Source organism: Ovis canadensis, chromosome 7, assembly GCF_042477335.2.
Source record: "Ovis canadensis isolate MfBH-ARS-UI-01 breed Bighorn chromosome 7, ARS-UI_OviCan_v2, whole genome shotgun sequence".
Classification (NCBI taxonomy): domain Eukaryota; kingdom Metazoa; phylum Chordata; class Mammalia; order Artiodactyla; family Bovidae; genus Ovis; species Ovis canadensis.
In genome coordinates, this window is record NC_091251.1 from 75,950,098 (window position 1) to 75,977,584 (window position 27,487).

The following is a 27,487-nucleotide window of genomic DNA, read 5'->3' on the forward strand; positions in this document are numbered from 1 at the left end:
TGGAATATGACTATGTGAATCAGTGATTCTAACAGATGTATAAAACTGTGCCCATTCTTCCAATACTGTGCCCATTATAAATAACGGTTCTACAAACATCTATATATATCTACTTTTTCACGTTTTATTTCTTTAGAAATTCACTGGAATAAATTACTGGATCAAAGGTTAAATGAATTTTAAGGCCAAAATGTAGCAACATGGGTACATGTATTATTTTTTTAAAGCTTTATTTTTAAAACAGTATGCTTATCTCCTTGTTTTAATTTACATTTCTTTGATTATTAGTGATGATCTACACTTCCCCATGGGTTTTTAGCTATTTACATTATTCCTTCCTTTGCTCATTTTTCTATTGCTGCTGCTACTACTAAGTAGCTTCAGTCGTGTCTGACTCTGTGCGACCCCACAGACAGCAGCCCAGAGGCTCCCGCGTCCCTGGGATTCTCCAGACAAGAACACTGGAGTGGGTTGCCATGTCCTTCTCCAATGCATGAAAGTGAAAAGTGAAAGTGCAGTTGCTCAGTCGTGCCTGACTCGTAGTGACCCCATAGACTGCTGCCCACCAGGCTCCTCCGTCCATGGGATTTTCCAGGCAACAGTACTGGAGTGGGGTGCCACTGCATTCTGCTAGATTTCTTCAAATCAGGGCTTCCCTGGTAGCTCAGCTGGTACAAGAATCCGCCTGCAATGAGGTAGACCTGGGTTCTATCCCTGGGTTGGGAAGACCCCCTGGAGAAGGGAACAGCCACCCTATTCTCCATGGTATTCTGGCCTGGAGAATTCCATGGACTGTAGAGCCCATGGGGTTGCAAAAAGTCGGACACAACTGAGTGACTTTCACTTTCTTCAGATCAAAGTTAATTTGCATATAAAAGTTAACATGGTAGATACCACTGCAAACCACACTGAACTTTCTTTTTTACTTATTTACACCTTGAACCATGTTTAAAAAAGAAATCAAAATCTTTCAATAACTAAATGGATTATTTTTTGTTGTTTCTCTGTTGGTTATTATAGTTTACTATTAGGAACACTCTGGTATACATTAGGTTTTTGTTTTGTACTTACATGCTATTTCGGGGTGAATACTTTTCTGAAACATGAACATGGAATTAGCAGTAAAACTGTTCTGAACAAATACTTTAACAAAGAGTAGGTGAACATCTTAGGTACTAAACAGCAGAGATGATATTAAAAATAAATGTTTGTTCCTTAAATTCTGTCACTTAAGCTTCCAGGCAGGTCTTTTTAAAGTTAAAAGTAATACAGTGACTTCTTTAGCTAAAGTCATAAAATTAAAAATCAAAGATTTTCTTCAGTCTTGTATATTCAAGTTGAGACAGGGCTGGGACCTGGGACCCTTTACCACAGTGCCTGCACCTGGACAAATGTCTCCTCAAGCAACAAAGAACTTATAAGGAACTAAGAACAACTGCATGCATGTGCAATCAGGGGAATTATGAACAATAAGATACAAAAAGGCCTCAATCCAACTTTCATTTTGCAGATGCTGGGAGCTGAAGTAGGGTACTGAGCATGATCCCCGCACCCAGCACCAAGGGGTGGGCAGATCATCTAACCAGCCCTCCAGCCCAACCCACAGATCTGCTCCCACCAGATCCCCACTTAAGGAACCAGCCCACCCTCCCTCAGAGAATGAGCGAGGGGACTTGTTACCTGTTTTTGCTTTGGGATAGCATGAGTCCCAATGAAGCCGTGCCTGAATTCCTCTTTTCAATTTCTATTGATTAAAGAGCCCAAGGACACAATTCCATAACAAAGGTAACCCATTTATCCTTGAAAGTAATTTTGGGGATTTGAATCAGTAGTGTTAAGTTGTGCTATGTAGATTCAGAAATTCAGAAGATGATTTCAAGTATGTCTTTTGAGCCATATTTATCTAATTAACAGAACTGAATCATCATTTCCTAGAATACTTTTAAAAGAAAGAAGATTTAGCATGCTAAGAGATCTAATGATTTATGGATTGTACTTTCAATTCTCAGCATATCCTCAACTCTAAATGCCACCACTGCCATGCTGGGAATAAATAGACATTAGAAAATTCCAAGCTTCTGAATAATCACTTGTCTCCTCTACTTCAGTATTAAATGGGGGCAGGGTGGTGGTGGTAATCTGTCTCTCCACCCATTCATTTCTCCAAAGCAAATCATAAACTGGTACAGGGTGAAAAATCTAAAAAGTACATAGGACATAAAACTAATCACGCCTGAGAGATATGACCTGCTTCTACCACAGTTTACCATTACCAAGTTTGGTGGGAGAGACGAAAGCAAGCAAAACGCCTCCTAAATTTCTTTCTTCTTGAAAATCACTGCACTACATGATTCATCCTTTGAGATTTTTGTTCACGGGCCATTTCCTGTCAGCTCACAAACCAGCTATGAACATTTTTAGAAAAATGAGTACTGTTAACTGTTAACTAGCTTTTCGCTCATAGGCAGATGAAGCAGCTCCTAACTGTATGTGCCCGTGAGAACTGCCTGTGATGTAAAAGTAATTATATTAAAAACAAATGTTTAGGTCACACCCCCAGATAATACTCTTAGTGACTCAGGGCCTCCAACAGCTTGTTTTATAAAAGTTCTAGTGATGGATGTTAACTAAACTTATTGTGGTGATCATGTTACAATACATATAAATACGGAATCATTATGGTGTACACCTGATGTTTACATTTATGTGTCAATCATATCTCAACTTTAAATCTCTAGAGGTAATTTTGATTCCAACTTTTTCTTGAGAGCTTGCAGCTAAGGGAAAGGGTAGGAAGAGGAGAACGACATCTTATTTCTCTAACGACAGGCAGTTCTATATGCAGCAAGGTAGCTGCTGGCTACACATGACGTCTGTAAGTGCTTTTCATTTCATTACAGCAATAACCAAAAATAGTAAATCCATATGTGATACTATTATAATGATAAAGGGACCTAGGACTTATGTATTTACTCTGTGTCTTACATCAGGAAGAAATTAAACTAGTGAATTTAGCAATCTGAATCACATGTGTACGAGTGGGCTTGGTGAAGAACACAAATAATTAAATAAGGTTTAGATTAAAATAAAATACACTTACAGGCCTGTGAGATGTAAAATCTTTAAAATGGGCATACCAAAATACAATGCTGCCTTTCCTTTATGCTAAATTACAGTTCAATAATAAAGAGATAGTAGCATTTATGAGTCACTACACAAAACAGTGATCCAGGATCTATTTATAACAAAATGATAAACTATACAGCAATAAAATCCAATGTTCAAAATCAATGTTATCAAGTAGAGTACAAGTCTAGTGGAAGACAGGTAACATAAATTACCTATATAATTATGTAATATACATAGTGCATATGTATCTCAAAAATTATGGGGCTGAGGAAATGGGAAATAAAGGAGTAGAGAAGGGTACTCAGGTAAAATAATAAAACAAATTTTGTTTAAAAGCAGAATTTTCTTAAGAGTTTCCAGCTAAACATGTAGGTTGAGTTCCTGCATTTACATTCACTGTTTTCCAAAAATCATACCAAAATGTAAAGAAGTAAAATATGAACCTAAAAGGACAAAACAGGAGAAAAACATCAGATCAGCAACATCAGAAAAATGTTGAGACAAAAGCCAGATGGGAGACAAGCAAATACTTAGTAAACAGAAAATCAAGGTGTCTGCAGGAGATGCCAATGGGAAACACATGGACTCCCTATGCTAAACATTAAGCATGATCATGTGCTCAAAACAGAGACAAGAAAAATGAATCCTGTCCCATACTGAATTACACCTACCCCTCAGATACACACCCTTTAGGATTCCTTGGAGGAAAATCTGAAAAGCCCTAGAGAAAAGATCCTTTAGATACTGACATTTGAAAAGGCTTGCTCAATGTCTAAATACCCCTTAGAGGGAGACAAGCTAAACAAGCTAAACCCCATTCAACTAGAGCTTCTTATCAGGTATCTGTATGAATGGACAATCAGCAACTGATAGACATTATAGAAAGGAATCTGTGGCAGGCAGCCCCTTAAAATTCTTGCTCCTGGTTATACAATCATACACTAATCTAGCAACTGCCGTGAAGAGACTTTGCAAATGGAATTAAGGTTACTGATCAACTGATTTTAGGGAGATTATCCTGAATTCTCTCAGTGGGTCCAAAGCAATCACAAGAAGTCTGTCTAACAGAAAAGCAGAAGGAAGCAGAGGAGAGATAAGACAGGAGAAGTCACATAGACTTGAGAAGTAAGAAGAGCTGGACTTGCTGTTGCTGACTCTGAAAAAGGAGGAGGGTCACAAGTCAAGGAATTCAGGAGGCCTCTAGAAGCTAACAAGGAGATCAAACCAGTCAATCCTAAAGAAATCAACCCTGAATATTCACTGGAAGGACTGATGCTGAAGCTGAAGCGCCAATACTTTGGCCACCTGATGCAAAGAGCTGACTCATTAGAAAAGACCCTGATGCTGGGTGAGATTGAAGGCAGGAGGAGAAGGGGGCAACAGAGAGGATGAGATGGTTGGATGGCATCATCAACTCAATGGACATGAATTTGAGCAAACTCCAGGGGACAGTGGAGGACAGGGAAGCCTGGTGTGCTGCAGTCCATGGGGCTGCAAAGAGTTGGACACGACTTAGCAACTAATAACAAGACAGAGTAGTAAAAAAGTGATTTACCCTCCTGCTTTATGTAAACAAAGGAATAGGAAAGAAAGTTTTTCAGATATTAGACAACAAGGAGAACAGGAGAGGAGAGAAAAACACAATGAGCTCTTTGGGTATACCAGCTTACTGTCTTGAAGTAGTTCAGGGTGGGGAGGGGGCAAACAGAGTCAGGTCTTGCTGAGTTCAGACATCTGAGATGGAACCCAGGGAGGCCAAGATGACTAGAATTTGTGGGTCAGAGTACCAGAGAGAAGAGGGCTCTGGAGATCTGCAATTATCCTCTGGAATCTGGGTGAATACGGATCTGTGTACCTGTAAGGGAAAGTTTTCCTAATACACTGGATATTGAGAAGAATCCCCAGAAGAAAATTAGCTCCAGATTAATGGACTTGCCCTTAACATTTAAAAGCAAGTATCAAAAGGATCCAACTGATTCCAGGTAATCTGACTGAAAAATCTGGCAGAAAAAAAAAAAAAAAACACCAAAACCCCAACATTACTTAAAGGAATACACAAAGAAATTCAGCCAACAGTGTAAAATTAACAGACTCTAACATTCAAACAGAAATTACCAGCCAAAAAAGAGGCAGGAAAATACAGCCCATTATCAGGAGCAAAGTTGAAGGGGGGTGTAACAGATTATATAATCAATTATAGAATTGATGATATAAACAATTATAGAATCAGTAATCAAAGATATGAAAATGGCTATTATAAGTACACTCCACATGTTTAAGAACGGAAACGCATAAAAATAAAGAAAAAAATTAAACCTTATGTATTTTTAAAAGGCCAAAACCAAACTTCTAGTGATGAAAACTACATCTGAAATGAACACTGGATGGGATTAACAGAAGATCAATGAATTTGAAGATAGCAATGAACACTTTCCAAGATGAAACTGAGAATAAAGACCAAAAAAAGGAGAACATCAGCAACTTACAGAAGAATAACAATTGCTCTAGCATATATGAAACAAGTCCAGCAAATGATAGCAAGTGTGGGAAGGGACACCAAAAATTATCTGAAGAACTAATGGTTGAAAATTACACAATTTGATAACTATAAATCCATAAATTTAAGAATTACAATAAAAACAGAATAAACTTAAAACTAGGCCAGGACACATCAGAATATCAAGTAAAGTCAGACAAGGAGAAATATTCATGTATCACTTATAAGTGGAATCTAAAAAAATGACACAAATGAACTTTTCATTTACTCTTAATAAGGCTCTTCACTTGTAAAGCCTGCATGTCAGAACTTACCTTATATATAAAAGAACTTGGCATGCCTTTGCCAGAAGGGTTTCTTTAAAAAAGGAAAGTAAAATATAACAAAGAACCTCATTTAATCACTACACAGGAGCGTTTTCTTATATAACAGAAGAAATAATTCTTACCAAATAAAAAACTAAGAAAGTAGTCTGCCAAAAGTCACACAAGAAAAGAAACAGACAATCTGAGTAAGCCTGTACCTATTAAAAAATTGAATCAATAATAACCTTCTAAAACAGAAAGCACTAGGGCCAGACAGGTTCACTTAAATTCTACCAAACATTTTTTCTAGTTTTATTGAGGTATGCCTGACGTATCTCAGGTATGTCACACAACACTGTGTAAGTTTAAGGTGTAGCATAATGACTTGACTTACACATACTGCGAACTTACACATACTGATCACCACAGTATTTCCCCTGTGTTAAGAACTTAGGATCTACTCTCTTAACAAATTCCAAATAAACCATACAGTAGTGTTGACTCTCGTCAACATGCATATACCACATCGCCGAGTGCTTAACTTATCTTGCACCTTTTGACCTTGTTTGCATGTCTTGGCTATTATAAATAATGCTGCTATGAACATGGGGGTGCGGTTACCGCTCTGACCCAATGTTTTAATTTCCTTCGGCTATGTTCCCAGAAGTGGAACTGCTGGGTCATATGGGAGAGTCTACTTTTAGTTTTTTGAGGAACCTCCACAGTTTTCCATAGTCTCTACACCAATTTACAGTCCCACCAAGAGTGCCCAAGGGTTCTCTTTTCTCTACATCCTTGCCAGCATGTTATCACTTGTCTTTTTGATGATAGCCATTCTAATAAGACTAACATCACCAACTCGATGGACATGAGTTTGAGCAAGCTCCAGGAGCTGGTGATGGACAGGGAAGCCTGGCGTGCTTGTAGTCCATGGGGTCACAGAGTCGGACACGACTGAGCGACTGAACTGAATTCTAACAAGTAAGCTATATCTCCTGTGGTTTTAATTTGTATTTCCCTAATGATCAGCGGTGATGTGCACATTTTTACGTACCTCGTTGACCATTTGTAAAACTCCTTTGGAAAATGTCTATTCAGGTCTTTTGCCCATTTTTTAAATTGGGTTATTTGGGGGATTTTGATATTGAGCTCTTTATATATTTTGGATATTAACTCCTTATAAGATATATGGCTTGCAGATATTTTTTCCTATTCCATAGATTATACTTCATTTTGCTGATCATTTCTTTTGCTGCATAGAAATTTTGTTGTGTGATGTAATCCCACCTGTTTATTTCTGCCTGTGCTTTAGATGCTATATCCAAAAAATCATTGCCAAAACCCATGTCAAGGAGCTTTCCTCCTTGACCTTTGAGGAAGAAATTATACTAATACTCCACAATCTCTTTCAGAAGACAGAAGCAGAGGAAATACTTCCTAATTCATTCTATGAGGCTAGCATTACTTTTAATACTAAAATCAAACGAAGACATTGCAAGAAAACTATAGAACAATATCTCTAATGAACATAAATGCAAAAATATTTAATAAACTATTAGTAAATCAAATTCAATAACGTATTTATAAAAAATAATTACACACCATACCATTAAAGAAATAACTGATAAGCTAGACTTTATAAAAATTAAAAATTTCTGCTCTGTGAAAGAAACTGCCAAAGAAAAAGAAAAGATAAGCCACTGACCAGGATAAAATATTTGCAAGTCATATCTGACAAAAGATTATTACCCAAAGTATATAAATAACTATTAAAATATAACAGTAAAAAAAAAAACAAAAAGCTTGACTAAAAAATAGGGCACAGACTTTTAAACAGACACCTCACCAAAGATGTATAGGTGGCGAATGAACATATAAAAATATGTCCGACATTATATGTCATCATTAAAATGCAAAATTATAACAGTGCTAAGCCACTACACATCTATCAGAATGTCCACAATCAAGAATACTGACAACACCAAATGCTGGTGAGGATTAGAGCAATGAAAACTCTCACTCACTACTGAATGTGAACACAACATGACATAGCTACTTTGGAAGACAGTTTAGCAGTTTCCCACAAAACTAAGCATTTTCCTATCATGTGGTCCAACAACCATTTGCCTTAGAATCTACCCAAAGGAGTAAAAGACACAAGTTCACAAAAAAAAAAAACCCTGCACATAAATGTTTACAGCACCTTATTATAGTTGCAAAACTTGGAAACAACAAAGATATCTGTCAGTAGATGTGGAAAGTAAACTGGCACATACAGACAATGGGATATTATTCAGCGCTTTAAAAAAAATGAGTTATCAAGCCATCAAAGGACATGAAGGAAACTTAAATCTGCATTACTAAGCAAAAGATAATCTGAAAACGCTATATATGATTCTAACTGTACGACATTCTGTAAAAAGCATAATTACGTAGACAGTAGAGAGATGAACTGTTGCCATGGGTTGGTAGTGGAGGGATGGAAAGGCAGAGCACTGATTTAGAGAACAGTAAAACTATTCTGTATGGTATTATAATAATGGTTGTACATTTGTCCAAACTTGTGGACTGTACAATATCAAGAGTAAACCCTAATGTACACCATGGAATCTGGGTCATAATGATGTGTCAATGAAGGTTTATCATTGTAACAAATGTCCCACGCTGGTGTGGAGTGTTGACAGTGGGGAGGTTGTATGTGTGGGAATGAGAGTAAACAGGAACACTCTGTACTTTCTGCTCCATCTTGCTGTGAACCTAAAACTACTCTAAAAAAAGTTTATTAATTAAAAAAAATTGATAAGTGATATAAACAAGCAATTCTAAAAAGAAACTGAAACAGCCAGTTGAGACATAAAAACACAGTTATCCTCATAAACTAAAATTTTTTTCACTCAGAGAAACGAACACTAAAAACTGACAACACTCAAGTGTTAGTGATGGCTTCGGGCAGTGGGTTTTCACACACTGCGAGTTGGAATATAAACCGGTACAACCACTTGGGAGCGCAATTTGACAGTATCCGAAATGAATCATGTATACACTTAAAACAAAACAATTCTACCTTCTACTTTTACACAAACACAAAAGAGAAATTCCACCACACATGTACAAAATAATGTAAGATACTGAAAAACAACTACAGCAACATATTTTTTGAGTATACACACTCACAGACATGAATATGTATATGTGCATGTGTATTTAGGTATTTTCAAAAGTACTGGAAAGATACACACTAACCTTATGACAGTAGCTGCTTTATAAAGGGAAATTAGACAAGAATACGAATCAAGAACTTTACCTATATTATTTGACTTTAAAAGGTTAGCAAAATGACAAAACATCAACTATTAATTCTAGTGATATTTAGGTGAATGTTACATAAGTCTTAGTATTTTTCTGTATTTTTATTTTTCTTAGAAATTCCATTAAACATAAAAAACCTTATAATTTGAGTTATTAGATCAAAACAGTACTGTCCTGTATTTCCCCCAAATCTATGATACAACAGAATTATGTACTAATGATGACAATGATTCAGATTTTCTCTGATGGTTAAATACTTCCTGTCATATGACAGAACTGGGTCAACCAAATGTAATCCACATCTCATTTCAGAAAACATAAACAGAACTGCTACAAGAGTGGTCAAAGTGTAGACTGGTTAAGGAAGGATGCCAACACACGTGGTCATTTCCTTAGGAACTGTGTCAGCCCTTCAGTGAAGGAAGTGACACAATCTGCCTGAATCAATGCAAATATTGATTTGCACTGAAACACTACAAAAGCTACATTCCTCAGAAAATAATGCCTGTTCCCTTCTCCTTTCCATAAAAATAAAGTCATCAGAAGGAGGTATTTAATAATAATAAATATACGATATACTTCTAGAAAGGAAAGAGCTCTACCAGACTCCTGTTTTAGTTTAACTCAGTATTTCTTTATCTTAAATATAAAAACGTTAAAGAATAAAGCAATAATTTCACATATGCACAAGCACAGCTTGCTCACCCCAATCCCTACTCTTTGAGATAAACTCAATGTCAGCCATATACATATCATAAAACTCATAATTTCATGAAGAATTGATATAGTACTTACTAAATGTCTTACAGATGTCAGAAACAGCTTTGAAGACTCTATCAGAGAAATTCACTTTCACCTTCACATACTTCATGTTGGGAAGTTGCAGGCGGAGCAGCTTGTGCTGGGGGGTGAACTGAAGCTTAGCATCTGCCTGAATGCCGTACTTATCCAAGGTCCAATGCGTCTTGAGAAGCCAAGTTCTCTTCTTTTCCCACCACAGAGCATGGTCAGACCAATCTTTTTTTACGTCTATTAAAAAAACAAACAAAACACTTAAAAATCTGCAGGACTGCCTTGAGAGAAATTACAAGCAGAAAACTAAGTAACTCGGTATTTAATATGAACAATTAGTTAAATACTAAATGCCTGTTATGTGGTAAGTAATACTAAAGAAATACTAAAAGAAATACCAAACAGCTGAGAAAACACTTTGCCCTTGAAAGCTAATATAGAAGACAGCAGAGGCAGAATACACAGAGTAATTAATAATGCTTAAAGTAGACACACACATGACAAAGTATGACACACATATGACAGAGTACAGACTCTGTAAGCATTCAGAGAACAAAGAAGACCCTGGGGATTGGAATCCAAAGGATGAATAAATAATGAGATGGAGTTGGTGGATTCTTAGCCCAGCTTTGAGCAATGGACAATATTCTGATGATAAAGCTGGTGAGAAAGCTGAGGCATATGAGGCTGCAGAAGCATCTTGAGGCTAAGGGGTGGTGAGAAGTAAGATGGAACAAAAATGAACAAAAACCACTATCTTAGGTAAAGAGGAGCCTGGAAAAGAAAACATCCATGAGTAACACTTAACTTGAGAGAAAACAAAAACAAAAAAACTACATTCCAACCACACCCCCCAATATATTTTGGCACAAGAAAATACATAAAAAAAAAGAAGAAACATTAATACCCGTTAAACTATTTAACACTCATATACAATTAAATTAAAAGAAACTAAATAAAGAAAGAGTTGGACTATAAAGAGAGCTGAGTGCTGAAGAACTGATGCTTTTGAACTGGGGCGTTGGAGAAGACTCTTGAGAGTCCCTTGGACTGTAAGGATATCCAACCAGTCCATTCTAAAGGAGATCAGCCCTGGGTGTTCTTTGGAAGGAATGTTGCTAAAGCTGAAACTCCAGTACTTTGGCCACCTCATGCAAAGAGTTGACTCATTGGAAAAGACTGATGCTGGGAGGGATTGGGGGCAGGAGGAGAAGGGGATGAGAGGATGAGATGGCTGGATGGCATCACTGACTCGATGGACGTGAGTGTGAGTGAACTCCAGGAGTTGGTGATGGACAGCGAGGCCTGGTATGCTGCAATCCATGGGGTTGCAAAGAGTTGGACCCGACTGAGCGACTGAACTGAACTGAAATAAAGAAAATGTAATTTACAAAAGATTTGGCTACCTCCAGATACAGCAGATCATAGCAATAAATTTACAAATAAAATCCAATTTCTGCTGGTTATTAAAGTAGCAATAAAAGTAAAGAATGTGGGAATCAATTATATGATGAACTAAGAACCAAAAAGGGGGAACAGGATATTAAAACAACAACAACATAGCAAAACCAAGCTTTCCAGAGAGCGAGGAAAAATAAAACTATCATCATGATTTGATATAAAGCTCATTTTAATACAGTTTTAAAAAGAACTGGTCTATTTTAAGAAGATAAGTTTAAAAGTATATACTAAACCTATGAGCCTAGAAACACCTTCTATAATGGTGAAAGGTAACTGATATAATTCTCCTCACTATGGAAGAAACAGATCACAAGAGGGAAAAAGACCTTCAATTCCCTCAGATAGTAAAAGAATATTTTAATGAGTAAGTACTTTAATGGAAAAACTGTGACTTGTGATTTTACCGCATTCTGAAATTTCAGTATTTATTTTGGGAAAGCCCTGTCAATTATGTTATTTGAAGATTGGCTGCAGAAATACATATTTTACAACTACTTACTTGTGACAAAATGTATTCAATATATAGTACCTAGTCTCTTAAATTACTTTCCAGCACAGAATTTATCAACTTTTAGAAACAGTAAATCCAATCTGGCTCACAAGCAGATAACCAAGACTGGGACTTTTTTGTATACTATGAGGTAAATGTCTCACATGTTACAGATGGTTTACTGTATTCTTTAGGAACAAAGAGCTGAAGACAGAACAAGGTCATTTGTAAAGAATGACAGTAACCACTGCAGAGTAAGGCTGAGCTGAATTGAAGAAATGGTAGATTGATATCTAATACTTTCTTTTTCAGCCCATTCACTTCCACTACCAATGTCAATCTTTAAGGAAGCCAAAACATGTATTTCCAGTGCAGGGAGAAGAGAGGAAAAGGCTGTACGCTGCTAATAATAGTAGTTTTGTTAATACTGACTTAAGTCATTTGGATTTCCTTTGTCTTAAATCAAAAGACAACCCTGAAATAAGAACTCTGGTGCAAGTAGCATATTGAGGTGGGATGGGGGAGGGGGAGATCCCAGGAAGCATACCTGAGGGGATTAGGAAAAGTGAGCCGTGGGAGAAAAGTCGTTAACTTCTGTGGATAACTGGAGTTCAGTCCTGCAAGAGCCCCTCTGAGGAATCACATAAAACATGACTTAGAATTCTCCTCCTAAGGAAAGAGAAAGCTGGGGGATCTATCCAGTTGGTTGAGGACTGCTCTTAGGGCCATGAAATTCCCAGCATTTCCCCAGCTGCCATGCTTGGGGCTGACCACCCTGCACTCAAGCACTTAACTCACCAAACCCTAAATATTTACCACATGGATTTTCACAGAAAGACTTCATAGGCCCAGATTCAGTAAAATCTCAACCTTGCATCAATGAGGCTTCAAACGCTGACCTCAGAAACAAGTACTTCCTATGATCTTCCTCTTTAGAATCTAAACCTCCCCATCAATTCCACCTTGGTTTTTTACACCAAAGCAACAGTCCCCCTGCATTTATTAAGAATAAACATAGGGGAGAAGGACATGTAATCTAAAGATTATGTACTAGAATCACTGTGAACAGTTTACCCACAGAAAGAGAAAGACTCTCTTATTGACTGGAAGAGTGGTAAGATCAGTCTTTTTTACCAACAGAAAACAGTGGGTAAGTAGCAATATAGGAAAGAAAAATTACTCCAACTAAAAACAGAAACGGGACACCAGGAGAGATCTGAAGTGTCAACACTGCACACACCAGCAAACAAAAACAGAAAAGCGGGCACTCTGACAGTGAAAAAAAGCAATCAGTTTTAGAAGATGGAATAGTTGAAGGGACTATAGTCCAGTGGTTAAGAATCTGCTATCAGTGCAAGAGAGAAATCTGTGTGATGCAATGAAGACCCTGCATGCCACAGCCAAGATCCAAAGCAGCCATAAATAAATAAGACGGAATGATTAGCCTGTGATGTTTGTTCCAATACTATAATTTTGGTAGCATTCCTGAAGACTCAAAATGCCAGCGACCTAATCAGCACTAACCACAAGAGAATCACTACTACAAAAGAAACAAACAGTATCTGTAAAATAGTCATTAATTACACAAATATCTACTGAACATTTACCAGAAAGCACTATTCTAGTGCTAGAAATACAGTGATGAGAAGAACAAAGTTCCCACATATTTGAAGAAAGCCAATATGACTCAAATTGAAGAGGTGAAACACCAGAGAGCTTGGCAGAAGCCCTGTATACCATAAGGCTGTTCAGCTTTTACTCTTTCTGAGTATGAGAGAAGCCACTAGAGCAGTGTTTTTCAGCCTGCTTGGCATTAGAATTATCTGAGCAACTCTTCAAATAGAGTAATGCCTGGACTCAGCCCAGACCACTTTGGGTGTGGGTCTAAAACTTGATTTTAAGCAGGGGAGTGATTTTTTATTTCAAAGTCATCAAATAATTTAGAAGAATGCAGGGGTAGGGCTGAGCATGAGTGAAATTCAGAGGCCATGCAAAAAGTTAGCATGGGAGTGGACAGGATGAAAGTTTGAATTACAATGGCTGGGCAATGAGGAAGTAGAAATAAGGAATACAGACAAGTTTTCCTGATCATTTTGTTATACTGGGGAGTAGAATCATGGATGGTAGATGAACAGAAAGGGGATGGCAAGTCCAAGAAGTACTTTCAGTCTTGTTTTTAAGAACAAAAGTTATTTACATTACTTAAATAGTGATAATCCTGTAAAACTTAAAACACATTTCCAACTTTCTTTAATTTGACTGCCCCTCCAGAGAGAGTCATTGTGTCATAGTGTCATTTCAAAGCTTGTTAGAGGCTTGACTGAGCTCTCTTAAATATGCAAGACAACATTTTCCTACTTACTAGGAAATCTTTCTTTAGTTTTGGCTCCGTATTACACTGCGTATCTTATTTTGAAGCTAATATCTACACGTCATGTTCCACAGCTGGCTCCACTACAGATATCACAAGGATATATTTATTCTATTCAGAAGTAGCAAAAACTACTTTACACTCTGATGAAAATCCTCAGAAAGATGATGATAAACCAATTGAGAATCATTCACCAAGGCAAATGTAGAGCTAACCGCACCTCAAACATACTTAACTATACAAATTGTGTGTGTGTATGTAAAGCTGTGTATCTTAATGTAATAGCTCCTTCATTTCAACCCAGGCAGATTGAAACATTATAAATTTAAGGCCAACAGGATCAGAGCTAGTGCTGGGCAATCCTACCATGTTTCTTCTGTTCACCACTGCATCTCAAACTTGCCAACCCTCCTCTCAAATGCCTGTGTACCCTCCTTCTCCTCAGCAGACAACCATGGATTCTACTTCAGAAAATAGGGACGCCACCGGGTTGAAACTATTTCACCTAAGGGCCAACCAAATGTACAAAGCTTCTTGCATCTGTGCCGGTATGGGTCTCCCGTCTTTGAGTTACGATGAAACGTCTCTCCTCCTAATTATCTGAAAACACCCCAGCTACCCATGCTCTGTTGCCATGCCCACCTTCTAGAAACCATGCACTCCTCACTCTGGCTCCTAGGTATCCCATCCATTCTTGTGACTTTACATAGCCTCTTTGCACTTACCTTCCTAGTTTTTATCTCCAGCCTACCCTTCTGCTTAGAGCACCAGTTTTTTCATCCAACTGACTACCCCACATCTCCACCAGCATGTCTCAGAAGAATGTCAAACTTAATATATGCAAAGTGTGTTGGCCACTCAGTCATGTCCAGCTCTTCACGACTCCATGGACTGTAGCCCACCAGGCTCCTCTGTCCATGGAATTCTCCAGGCAAGGATACTGGAGTGGTTGCCACGTCCCGACCCAGGGATCAAACCCACGTCTCCAGCATCGTAGGCAGATTCTTTACCATCTGAACTACTCAGGAAGGGCCAATATATTCAAAACTTAATCCAATTTTCTCCTAGTTCTACTGTCATTAAATAGCCCTAGGAATCAACCCAAGCTGCTCATGCTAGAAAGCTGAAAGTAGTGAATTCTCTTTCCCTAGTCTGCACATTCATCAAGCCCCTCAGCTCCACTTCCCAAAATCTCCACTTCAGTCTCTGTTGGCACCATCCTATTTCAGGTCATCATTATTATCTCTTACACCAACTACCGCCAAGCGCCTCCTGTCTAGTCTCCATGATTCCATCCAGCACTTTCTAGCGACAGCCAAAGTGACCTATTGAACACTCTCACGTCAATCCCCCTGCTGAAAATCTTTTAACAGCTTGCAACTGCACTGAGAATGAAAACCAAATGACTTTCAGTCTACAAACTTTCACCCAGCACAGCCCATCCACTCTTCCATACTGATCTTCCTGTGCCAAGGCCACACCTACCTTCTTTTTATTCCAAGAACTGTCTGGTAAGTAAGCTTTTTTGCCTCGGTGGCTTTGCAAGTGTCACTCCACTCTCTGAATGTCTAGTTTTCTCTTGTCTCCCGAATTTTAAATTCCACAGTCTCAGAGAAGTTTTTCTTAACCATTCTAAGACTTCCAGTGTCCTATGTCCCTCTTTTATTCTCTATTTCAGTACACTGTAATATCACTTATCAAAATGTACATTCGTTTTGTTCGTTGTTCCTGGGATGGGGGGGTTTCTTAATTTCCTACTAAACACTGAGAAGACAAGGACAACGCCTATTTTGATCACCATTATATTTCTAGCACATTGCACAGGTGACTGGCACACATTTGATAAATGAATCCTCATACTGAAAATTGTAAAGATCCTTCATTACATCAAGAAAACATTAATCCCAGAATAAACCTACCTAAGAAGACACAAGACTCGTACTCTGAAAACTATAAGATGCCGATGAAAGAAATTGAAGACGACGTAAACAGATGGAGAGATATGCCATGTTCATGGACTGGAAGAATCAACAGTCAAAATGACTATACTACCAAAGCAATCTACAGAGTCAATGCAATCCCTATCAAAGCACCAATGGCATTTTTCACAAAACTAGAAAAAAAAAAAACCCTCAAAATTTGTATGGAGACACAAAAGACCCCAAACAGCCAAAGCAATCTTGAAAAAGAAAAACAGAGCTGGAGGTATCTGGCTCCCTGACTTCAGACTATACCACAAAGCTACAGTCGTCAAAACAGTATGGTACTGGCCAACAAAAGAAACAGATCAATGGAACAGTACAGAGAACCCAGAAATAAGCCCATTCACCTATGGTCGATTAATCTATGACAAAGGCAGAACTACACAATGTTGGAAAGACAGGCTCTTCATCAAATGGTTCTGGGAAAACTGGACAGCCATGTGCAAAAAAATGGTATTAGATCATTCCTTAACTCCAGACACAAAAATAAGCTCAAAATGGATTAAAGACCTAAATGTGAGACTGGATACTATAAAACTCTCAGAGAAAATCATAGGCAGAACACTCTCTAACATAAATCACAGCAACATCTTTTTTGATTTCTCTCCCAAAATAATGAAAATAAAAGCAAAAATAAACAAATGAGACCTAAACTCAAAAGCCTTTGTACAGCAAAGGAAACAATAAACAAAACAAAAAGACAACCTACAGATTGGGAGAAAATATTTGCAAATTCTGTGACCAATAAGGGATTAGTCTCCAAAATTGAGAAACAGCTCATGACACTTAATAGCATCAAAACAAACAAGCCACTCAAAAAATGGGCAGAAGACCTGAATAGACATTCCTCCAAAGCGGACACACAGATGGCCAATAGGCACATGAAAAGATGTTCAATATCACTTGTTATTAGAAAAATACAAATCAAAACTACAGTGAGATATCACCTCACACCGGTCAGAATAGCTATCATCAAAAACCCACAAACAACAAATGCTGGAGAGGTTCTGGAGAGAAGGGAAACCTTCTACACTGTTGGTGGGAATATAAATTGGCACAACCATTACGGAGAACAGTATGGAAGTTCCTTAAAAAAAAAAAAAACCAAACTAAAAATAGAGCTACATATGACCCTGCAATCCTGCTCCTGGGCATATATCCAGAGAAAAACCCCAATGTTCACTGCAGCACTGTTTACAGTAGCCAAGACATGGAAGCAACCTAAATGTCCATAGACAGAGGAATGGATAAAGATGTGGTGCATATATACAATGGAATATCACTCAGCCATTAAAAAGAATGAAAGAATGCCATTTGCCACAACATGAAGAGACCTAGAGAGTGCCATACTGCGTGACGTCAGTCAGAAAGAGAAGGGGAAATGTCATATGACATCCTTTACATGTGAAAACTAAAAAGAAATGATCACATGAATGTATTACAAAACAGAAGGAGACTCACAGACTTAGAAAATGAACTTATGGTTGCAGGGGGAAGGGATAATTAGGGACTTGTGGAATAGTCATGTACACACCGCTATATTTAAAAGGTATAACCAACAAAGACCTATTGTACAGCACATGCTCACTGGTATGTCCAGCCTAGATGTGAGGCAGGTTTGGGATAGAATGGATACATGTATATGTTGCCTGAGTCCCTTCGCTGTTCACTGAAACTACCACAACATTGTTCACTGACTATACCCTAATACAAAATAAAAAGTTTAAAGTCTGGGAAACAAAAAAAAAGAAAACAACAAGGAAGTTACTCTTAAAGCAACATGAAAAATAATATTTAAGATTTATTTAGTTCTATGTTTAAAAATTCATTTTTTCTTCTTCAAATTCAGAATTAAAACATGTCTACACTAAGTGTGGCACAGATTCTCCAAGACATGGAGAATCAAACCATATCGACTTCCTCTTCTTTCTCACATCATCTTTTGCTCAAGACAATCCTTACAGTATGCAATGATTATGTTCAAAAAATTCTTTTGAGTCTTAGAATTTAGATTTGCCACAAGGAAACATTATAAATAGATTCCAAATCAGACTATTACCCAAATCTAAAAGAGTCCAAAGTATACTATGAGAAATATTCCACTAAACTGATATCATAAGGCTTTTTGCAGAATATATGGTTGATGTTCAGCTAGAGATGTAAGGAAAACTGCTAAGAGGCACCTGCAGTGTGGGCTGGAGGGAAGAGAAGCTTAAAAACAATGGAGGTGTTAAGTGGTGAGGGAGAGAAGCTCTCCTGCTAAAAGTAGCACACTTGGCTACTCCCTCCTCATCCTTCATATACTGTAGGAATTAACTGGCCTCCTTCTTCTTTCCCAGCTAGGATTTATCGCCTTAGGCCAAGGTTTCTTTTTTTGCTTAAAAAAAAAAAAAAGTTCCTCACAATAGAAGAGCTTTACCTTCTGCTTTCCTCACCAATTCCTGAAACACAGAACTACTCTCAAGTCCTTGTCTTTTTAATCACTCAGCCTTCCAAAAAAGGAAATAGGCAAACTGGACAAAGTGTTGCTCTTTGGATACTCAACCAGTAAATGAATCGATAAACATTTTCCAAGGACCTGCTATATGCCAGATACTAAGCTAGGCCATGGGAATATATACTTAAGGTACACTTATCTCAGAATTCCCATCCTAGAGGTTCTTGCTGCTCAAGTGAGGGACACAAACAAATATAATGAGATAAAAAGATAAAAGAGCAAAATGCAACAGGAGCAAATAACTTTAAACGTGGAAGACTGATTAGGCTCTGAAGAAAAGGGGACGTTTTACCTGGGTCTTAATGTGGGAATTCTAACACGTACCAAGAGTAACTGTTCTATAGACAATAGTGGCTCTAAATCAGATGGTTTTATGAAGGTAATTATGATGGGATTACAGAGAGTGAATCAGAAAAAGAAAGAACCTGGCACAAGAAATTTACTGCAACATTCTGGGAGTAGGACCTTTTCTAAGGCAGAAGCTAAAAAGGAGCCAAATGTGAGGGATATGTCTAAATTAGAATCACAGGTCTCACTGATACCGATTATAGATGAGAGAGGACAGCTGGAAGGTGAAGAGGAACGCTAGAAAGTTCCTGGCTTGAAAATCAAATGGATGATACCAACACCACCAAGATTTGTTTCTGAACATTTAGCATGTACCAGTAACACTTAACATACTCTCACTTAATCCTCACAAAAATGCTAAGTGGTAAATGCTATCACAATTCCTGTTTCAAGAGATGAGACAATCAAAGGACAGAGGAACTGTAAATTTGATCCCTTCTCCAGAGGATCTTCCTGACCCAAGGATTGAACCCAGGTCCCTAGCACCGGGGGCAGATTCCTTCCTGTCTGAGTCACCAGGAAAGCACTATAATTGAGAGGGAGTATAGGTAGGGAGGTAAAGGGATTATTAAATGAAGTGGAAATACCCCAGGGCTTGCCAGAGGGACTGGAGAGTGCTGAGAAGTGAAATATGGAGGCTGTACTTCATTCCTGCCTTTCCTTAAAACGGTACCTGCCATTCCTAACTCAGAGCTAAGTCGCGTGCACTGGCAGCAGGACTCTTGTAGGGCAGACTTCAAGTCATCTTGAAGGGAAAGAGCCATAAAAATTCTGGTGGGAGTTTCAACAAACTTTCCGTAAGTCTGACATCATGGATCTTTCGACAACTTGCTTATTAGTTTGTGCCTTTCCCTGCCAGTATCACAGCGGGGCTTACAAAGACCACATAAACTGGGAACTGAAAAAGTCCTTACGAATCAACCCAATCTAAGTTCTTCCTATAGATAAGGAAACCAGGTTCAGTGGGGTTAGGTTCTTGCTTGAGGCTCTACAGATCCTCAGGGGCAGAGAGATCAGATTCCAGTTCTAATAGGCACCTAACTGAAATCTCAGCTAAGAAGTTGGCATGAAGAAATGGGTTCACAGTCTAAATTTATGTTCACTCACCTCTGCCCAAGGGAAACAAACCCCAGGCAGAGAAACCCTGTCATCAGAGACCGCTCTTTCATTAGGGTCTCAAAGAACTATGGGGAAATACTCAAACCACTCCATTTCTCTGTTCCAATACTAACCATACACTGGAAACATCAATTTGTATATAATGGACCCCAGTCTTCACAGGCACCAAGAAGCTAATCAATTCAAGATATATCCTAAGATATATATATGTATGTTCAATAGATAATAAGAACTGGACCATGGAAATTGTGATTCAAGTAAGACTGGTTTCAGGAGGCTGTGCCTAGAACCAGCCAACACTGCAAAGTCATTCATTAGTTCACTCTCAAAACACCAAATGTGAAGGAATATTTATATTATGCATATGTTCAACTGATTTAATAATGACAGCTATAGACAATAAAATTCAAAAAGGTTATGGCTGGTAGCTATTTCATTATTTGAAGAATACATATACTACTGAACAAAATTAAACTGAGTTTAAACAAGTGAAGAACAGAAACTGATTATCAACAGCAAAGAGGCAATTCAGAAAAATGATGTTACTAACCACTTCTTATTTTATATTAGAGATTAAATAAAATTATATTATAAAATGAATATTCTGTATCACATAAAAATAACTGAAACAACTTCTAAATCATTCTTCGCTTCCTTAAGACTGTTCTAGAGAGACCAGAAGTAAATTCCTCAGTTATTTTTAATCTTATTCTAAAAGAGCAACCCTCCTTCCAGAATCATCCTTTACTCTAGAATAATCATCCAAGAGATTCTCAGCAGTGCATTCTATACTACATCAGTACAACACGATCTATGACTTAATTCAAGTAACTATAATAGGATTATTAGTATACTAGAAATAAGTATATTCCTGATTTTCCACAGCAATGAAAAACAGAAAGAAACTGCTTTTAACAAAGTCCCAGAGCTAACTCAGCTGACATACACTTTTAGTAATCAATAAAATGAAAACAGCAAACCCTGGCAATGACGCATGTAAATATTCCAAAACTCAGTAACTGTTGCCCACTCACCCCATCCATTCAACAAATTAAGTGAAGACTACCAAGATCATGGAGGAGGAAATGGCAACCCACTCCAGTGTTCTTACCTGGGAAATCCCACAGACAGAGGAGCCTGGCTGGCTACAGTCCATGGGTTTGCAAAGAGTTGGACACAACTAAGCGACTAACACTTTCCCTTCATACCAAGATCATGTGTGTTTGCTAAGCCACTCAGTCATGCTTAACTCTTTATACCCCATGGACTGTAGCCCAACAGGCTCCTCTGTCCATGGGCTTCTCCAGACAAGAATACTGGAGTGGGTTGCCATTCCCTTCTCCAGGGGATCTTCCTGACCCAGGGATCAAATCCGTGTCTCTTACGTCTCCTGCACTGGCAAGTGAGTTCTTTACTACTAGTGCCACCTGGGAAGCCCCTCCAAGATGATACAAACAGTAATTATATTAACCTAACCTTTAAAATCTTTAATCTCAGTTCAGTTGCTTAGTCATGTCCGACTCTTTGACCCCACACTGCAGCACGCCAGGCCTCCCTGTCCATCACCAACTCCTGGGGTTTACTCAAACTCACGTCCATTGAGTTGGTGACACCATCCAACCATCTCATCCTCTGTCGTCCCCTTCTCCTCCTGCCTTCAACCTTTCCCAGCATCAGGGTCTTTCCTAAGGAGTCAGTTCTTCACATCAGGTGGCCAAAGGATTGGAGTTTCAGCTTCAGCATCAGTCTTTCCAATGAATATTCAGGACTGATTTCCTTTAGGATGGACTGGTTTGATCTCCTTGCAGTCCAAGGGACTCTCTCCAGAGTCTTCTCCAACACCCCACTTCAAAAGCATCAATTCTTCGGCGCTCAGCTTTCTTTATAGTTCAGCTGTCACATCCATACGTGACTACTGGAAAAATCACAGCTTTGACTATACAGACCTTTGTTGGCAAAGTAATGTCTCTGCTTTTTATTATGCTGTTTAGGTTGGTCATAACTTTTCTTCCAAGGAGCAAGCGTCTTTTAATTTCATGGCTGCAGTCACCATCTGCAGTGATTTTGGAGCCTCCCCTCAAAAAAAAATGTTGAATATTTCTCTAAGGCTGAACTTATGTCTCCTTGTTTTTCTTTGTATCCAAATACTATGGAATTTACTTCTCAAATGGCTGTTAAATGTGTCCCTTTTTTTCCTTTTATTACATTGCTTTAGCTCAAGTCCTCAACATCTCTTGTCTGAACTATAGTATTTTTTACAAAACTATCTGAGTTACTTTTTAAAATGCAAATTTGATAATTTTACTTCTCTACTTAACTTTCCAAGTCCCTCTGTTGCTGAAGTGTTTTATAACCTCTCAGTGGGTTATATAAATCCTAACCTTCTGTGCACCTTGATGCTTAGTTGTCCCCAGGTTCTACAACTCATGTTCTGGCCTAGTTTGTGAAACACCCTGATGTTTTTTGCCTCCTTGGTTGTATACCTTTCTCTTTCCTTCTCATCAGGGTGACAAAATTCTACATAAAAACCAAATATTACCATCTCTACGTCTTTACTAACCCTCTTGCCAAAGCAGTTAGGTACATCTTAGCATTCTGAATAATGTATCCCAATCAATTATAATTGATTTTATGTAACTCCCTTCCTCCACTCAATTAAGGGTCTTTGGTCTTATTTATCTTGTACCTCAAAGGCAAAAAGCCCAGGGCCTTTTACATGGAATTAAACCAATAAATATTTGTAATATGCAAGTAACATGAAAACTCTTAAATGTACTCGTCTATTACTGACATAGTGAACTGTAGACTGAAGAGTTAGAAGCAAAGTTGGTATTTTATGCAATTAAACAAAAGTATGGTGGTAACTAAAACATGAACCATGTTGTTAGATAACTGGTGTTAACTAAACCACGATAACTAAAACGTGTATGTTGAAACTGTGCAAAATATTGATGGTTTCCAAATTCTGATATGTCCTATTCTTAATAAAATGTTTGTCATCTGTTAGTAGAAGCAGTAAACCATTTCAAAGTTTACATTATCATTCAAACTGTCAAAATATTTCAATTAAAGTACTCCATTCAATTTCAGCATAAGAAAATTATTATTTTACATTAAGATTTCAATGAGTGACTAAAACAGATGCATCAACCAGTGATTAAAAACATTTAGAAACTAAACTTCTGATACCAAGTGACTAGTTGACATTTCTTTGACATAGCTAACTTGATTGAAAATTCAGGAATTCGCCCATCAAAGCAAAACACAATCAACTAAGTTTATAAATCGCCTTCTGAAGTTACTCACAAACACAAAATAATGTTTATCAATTTCAGTATCAATTGAATACTATTTCAAATAGCCATAATATCTGCTATTACAAAATACACTAATTCGAGTAGTTAAGAAGTTTTACCAGATGACATAAGTCATGTGCGCAATTACAGAGTGCACACAAACAGAAGGCATGTCAATTATTCATTTCCAGAGGGTGGGTAACTTTCTATCCAATCCTAAAGGCTTACTACAAATTTGGTTCAGTTTGGCTTAGTTCCTAGAAGACTGGACTCAAAAGTCCATGCAATGTCAACATCTGACAAATTCGAAGAGTAACATCAAGGCTGAATTTATCAGTTAATGTTTGACTCATGGAGTATTAAAACTGGACTTGTTTTTTGAAATTAGTCAAAGGCACTAGTTATTCATTCTATACTTCAAAAAAGAAGTATGGAAACAAATTCTAATACAGGACTACAGCACAAGCTATGGAAAAAATATCTCTTGGAATCTGAGAGGCTTACTACTGCTTGTATCATATGTTACTGATATATATGAATATGATGTACTTGAAATTTGTAAAGATCTGATGTCTCTTTCCAGTTTAAAATCTGTTATGGGTATCTCACAGCTCTTACCACGACACTAAATCTTTTAAATTTGGTTTACAATGCACTTTAAGCATTTGCTTATTTCTTAAGCCTGTCAAGTCCCTGGTTCCCCAGGACCATTCCTCCATCAACACAGACTCTCAGTTCCTCAAATGGCGGCCTTCCCTCACCCCCATGCTCTCATGCTCGACTTCTCATGTTCTCCCAATCTGCTGCTCTTTCATCCTACACCGCTTTCCCAAGATCTTCTGCCACTCATTCACCTGGCTCTTTCCTACTCCACCATCAGGCTTCCCTGGTGGCTTAGAGGTTAAAGCGTCTGCCCACAATGCGGGAAACCTGGGTTCGATCCCTGGGTCAGGAAGATCCCCTGGAGAAGGAAAAGGCGACCCACTCCAGTATTCTTGCCTGAAGAATCCCATGGACAGAGGAGCCCGGTGGACACCACTGGCCCTCAATTTAAATGTAATTTCCTCCAGAAACCCTTCCCCATATACTAGGTTGGGTTCCCTAGTATATATACTCTCTGATAACTATTTTAATTATCATAACACTCATCACATAATAGCAATTACTTATTTAGATTATCTTGCCCCTAAGACTGCAGGTCAAATCAGTCTAAGGATTAAGTTAATTTTGTACACTTCTTGTCTCTGGCATTTGCAGTATGGTAGAGGGCACTCTAGTAGGTTCTCATTTAAAGCAAGTAGGTGAATGAAGGAATAACAGAAGAAAACAGAATACCATTTCCTGACTTAATGATATCTTTCCTCTCTATAATCATATTTTCTATTTCTCTTAGTCTCTAATACATCATAAACATCACAGCTTTCAATCCAGAATACCTTTCTTCCAAACTTTTCACCCTGGCTCTCTTCAAATAAAGTCAGTCAATCTAGGCTCATGCTTCTAAATCTCCACCATCTTCCTGAACCACATATTTGGTGCTTCACATTGAGACTCTCAATTCAAAGCAATCTTTTTTTTTTTTTACTAGAAAGTCGTTCAGATTTTATGTGGGGACTATGTCCCATTACCTAATATAATGCTTCAGTTCATTTCAGTTCAGTCGCTCAGTCGTGTCCGACTCTTTGCGACCTCATGAATCGCTGCACGCCAGGCCTCCTGTCCATCACCAACTCCTGGAGTTCACTCAGACTCACATCCATTGAGTCAGTGATGCCATCCAGCCATCCCATTCTCTGTCATCCCTTTCTCCTCCTGCCCCCAATCCCTCCCAGCATCAGGGTCTTTTCCAATGAGTCAACTCTTCGCCTGAGGCCAAAGTACTGGAGTTTCAGCTTTAGCATCATTCCCTCCAAAGAAATCCCAGGGCTAATTTCCTTCAGAATGGACTGGTTGGATCTTCTTGCAGTCCAAGGGACTCTCAAGAGTCTTCTCCAACACCGCAGTTCAAAAGCATCAATTCTTCGGCACTCAGTTTTCTTCACAGTCCATCTCTCACGTTCATACATGACCACAGGAAAAACCATAGCCTTTACTAGATGGACCTTTGTTGGCAAAGTAATGTCTTCTGCTTTTGAATATGCTATCTAGGTTGGTCATAACTTTTCTTCCAAGGAGTAAGCGTCTTTTAATTTCATGGCTGCAGTCACCATCTGCACTGATTTTGGAGCCCCCCAAAATAAAGTCTGACACTGTTTTCACTGTTTCCCCATGTATTTCCCATGAAGTGATGGGACCGGATGCCATGATCTTCGTTTTCTGAATGTGGAGCTTTAAGCCAACTTTTTCACTCTCCTCTTTCACTTTCATCAAGAGGCTTTTTAGTTCCTCTTCACTTTCTGCCATAAGGGTGGTGTCATCTGCATAATCTGAGGTTATTGATATTTTTCCCAGCAATCTTGACTCCAGCTTGTGCTTCTTCCAGCCCAGCATTTCTCATGATGTACCCTACGTATAAGTTAAATAAGCAGGGTGACAATATACAGCCTTGACGTACTCCTTTTCCTATTTGGAACCAGTCTGTTGTTTCATGTCCAGTTCTAACTGTTGCTTCCTGACCTGCATATAGGTTTCTCAAGAGGCACGTTAGGTTCTCTGGTATTCCCATCTCTTTCAGAATTTTCCAGTTTATTGTGGCCCTCCATAAATGTTTGCTTGCTGCTACAACTGATGGGTCAAGTTCACCACCTCTTTGATCCTCACAAATGCCACATGTTATAAGCCTCTCTTCCCTGGTGGCTCAGAGGTTAAAGTGTCTGCCTCCAATGCAGGAGACCCGGCTCTGATCCCTGGGTCGGGAAGATCCCCTGGAGAAGGAAATGGTAACCCACTCCAGTATTCTTGCCCGGAGAATCCCATGGACAGAGAAGCCTGGCAGGCTACAGTCCATTGGGTCACAAAGAGTTGGACACGACTGAGCGACTTCACTTCAACCTATTGAAACAAAAAATTAATGTACAGACCTATCTTTGGGTGGGAATATTTATACGTGAATGTCTCCTCTTGCTCTAAAGTCCCTCTTTCCTAGTCTAAGTTCTTTTAAGGCACTTATTCCCCAAATTCATCAGGGAAAATATTTAGTAGTGAGATATCCTAGCCGTCCATTAGGATCCTCAATAAAATAACCACAGTCACTCTGAAGGACAGAGAAGCCTGGCATGCTGCAGTCCATGGGGTCATAAAGAGCTGGACGAGACTGAGCAACTGAACAACAACCATCTCCCTAACAGTACTCACTATACACCGCTGTGTCCTTTACACATATGTATTCATTTAATCCTCACAACAACTCATATGAGGTAAATATATTACTACCCTCATTTTATTTATAGGAGACTAAGCCACCACAAAGTTAAATAACTTGACCCAGGGTCACAAAGCTTATAGGGAGTGAAGCCAGTATTCCCACCCAGGCAGTTTAGCTCAGGGAACACATTCCAGAGTTCAGAGCCATTAAACAAAACTTACAAAAGCAAGAAAATAAGAAGGGGTTTTGGTTAAGTACTACATAAATACAATGAAAATAAACCAGGCTATTTCAACCCACAATTCAAATTGTTGTTTTAGGTTTACATAGTATTTGAAGGATAACTGAGGGTAACATTTTTTTTTTTGAGCTCTTAATATAGGCATTCTACTTATTACCAGAGATTCTGTTAATATTGGTGTTGCCAAAAGGTTCATTCAGGTTTTTTTGTACCATCTCTTGAAAAAGACCTGAACAAACTTTTTGGTCATCCCAATACTTTTTACATCATACTTACTTCTTACATTAACTCTAAGAAGCAAGGAAGTAAACAAAGGTTAAGTGAGATTAATAATCAGGAGAGGTTA

General features: G+C 38.3%; 1 protein-coding gene across 6 annotated transcripts in view; it reads right to left on the bottom strand.

Moving 5' to 3' along the window:
- Positions 1–27,487, bottom strand: part of FERMT2 (FERM domain containing kindlin 2) — a 72,272-nt gene that overhangs the window by 32,543 nt on the left and 12,242 nt on the right. For all 6 annotated transcript variants that reach the window (XM_069597927.1, XM_069597926.1, XM_069597924.1 and 3 more), the window contains exon 3: positions 10,036–10,269. In XM_069597927.1, the coding sequence (XP_069454028.1) occupies positions 10,036–10,269 (234 nt within the window). The remainder of the gene's footprint in view (positions 1–10,035; positions 10,270–27,487) is intronic.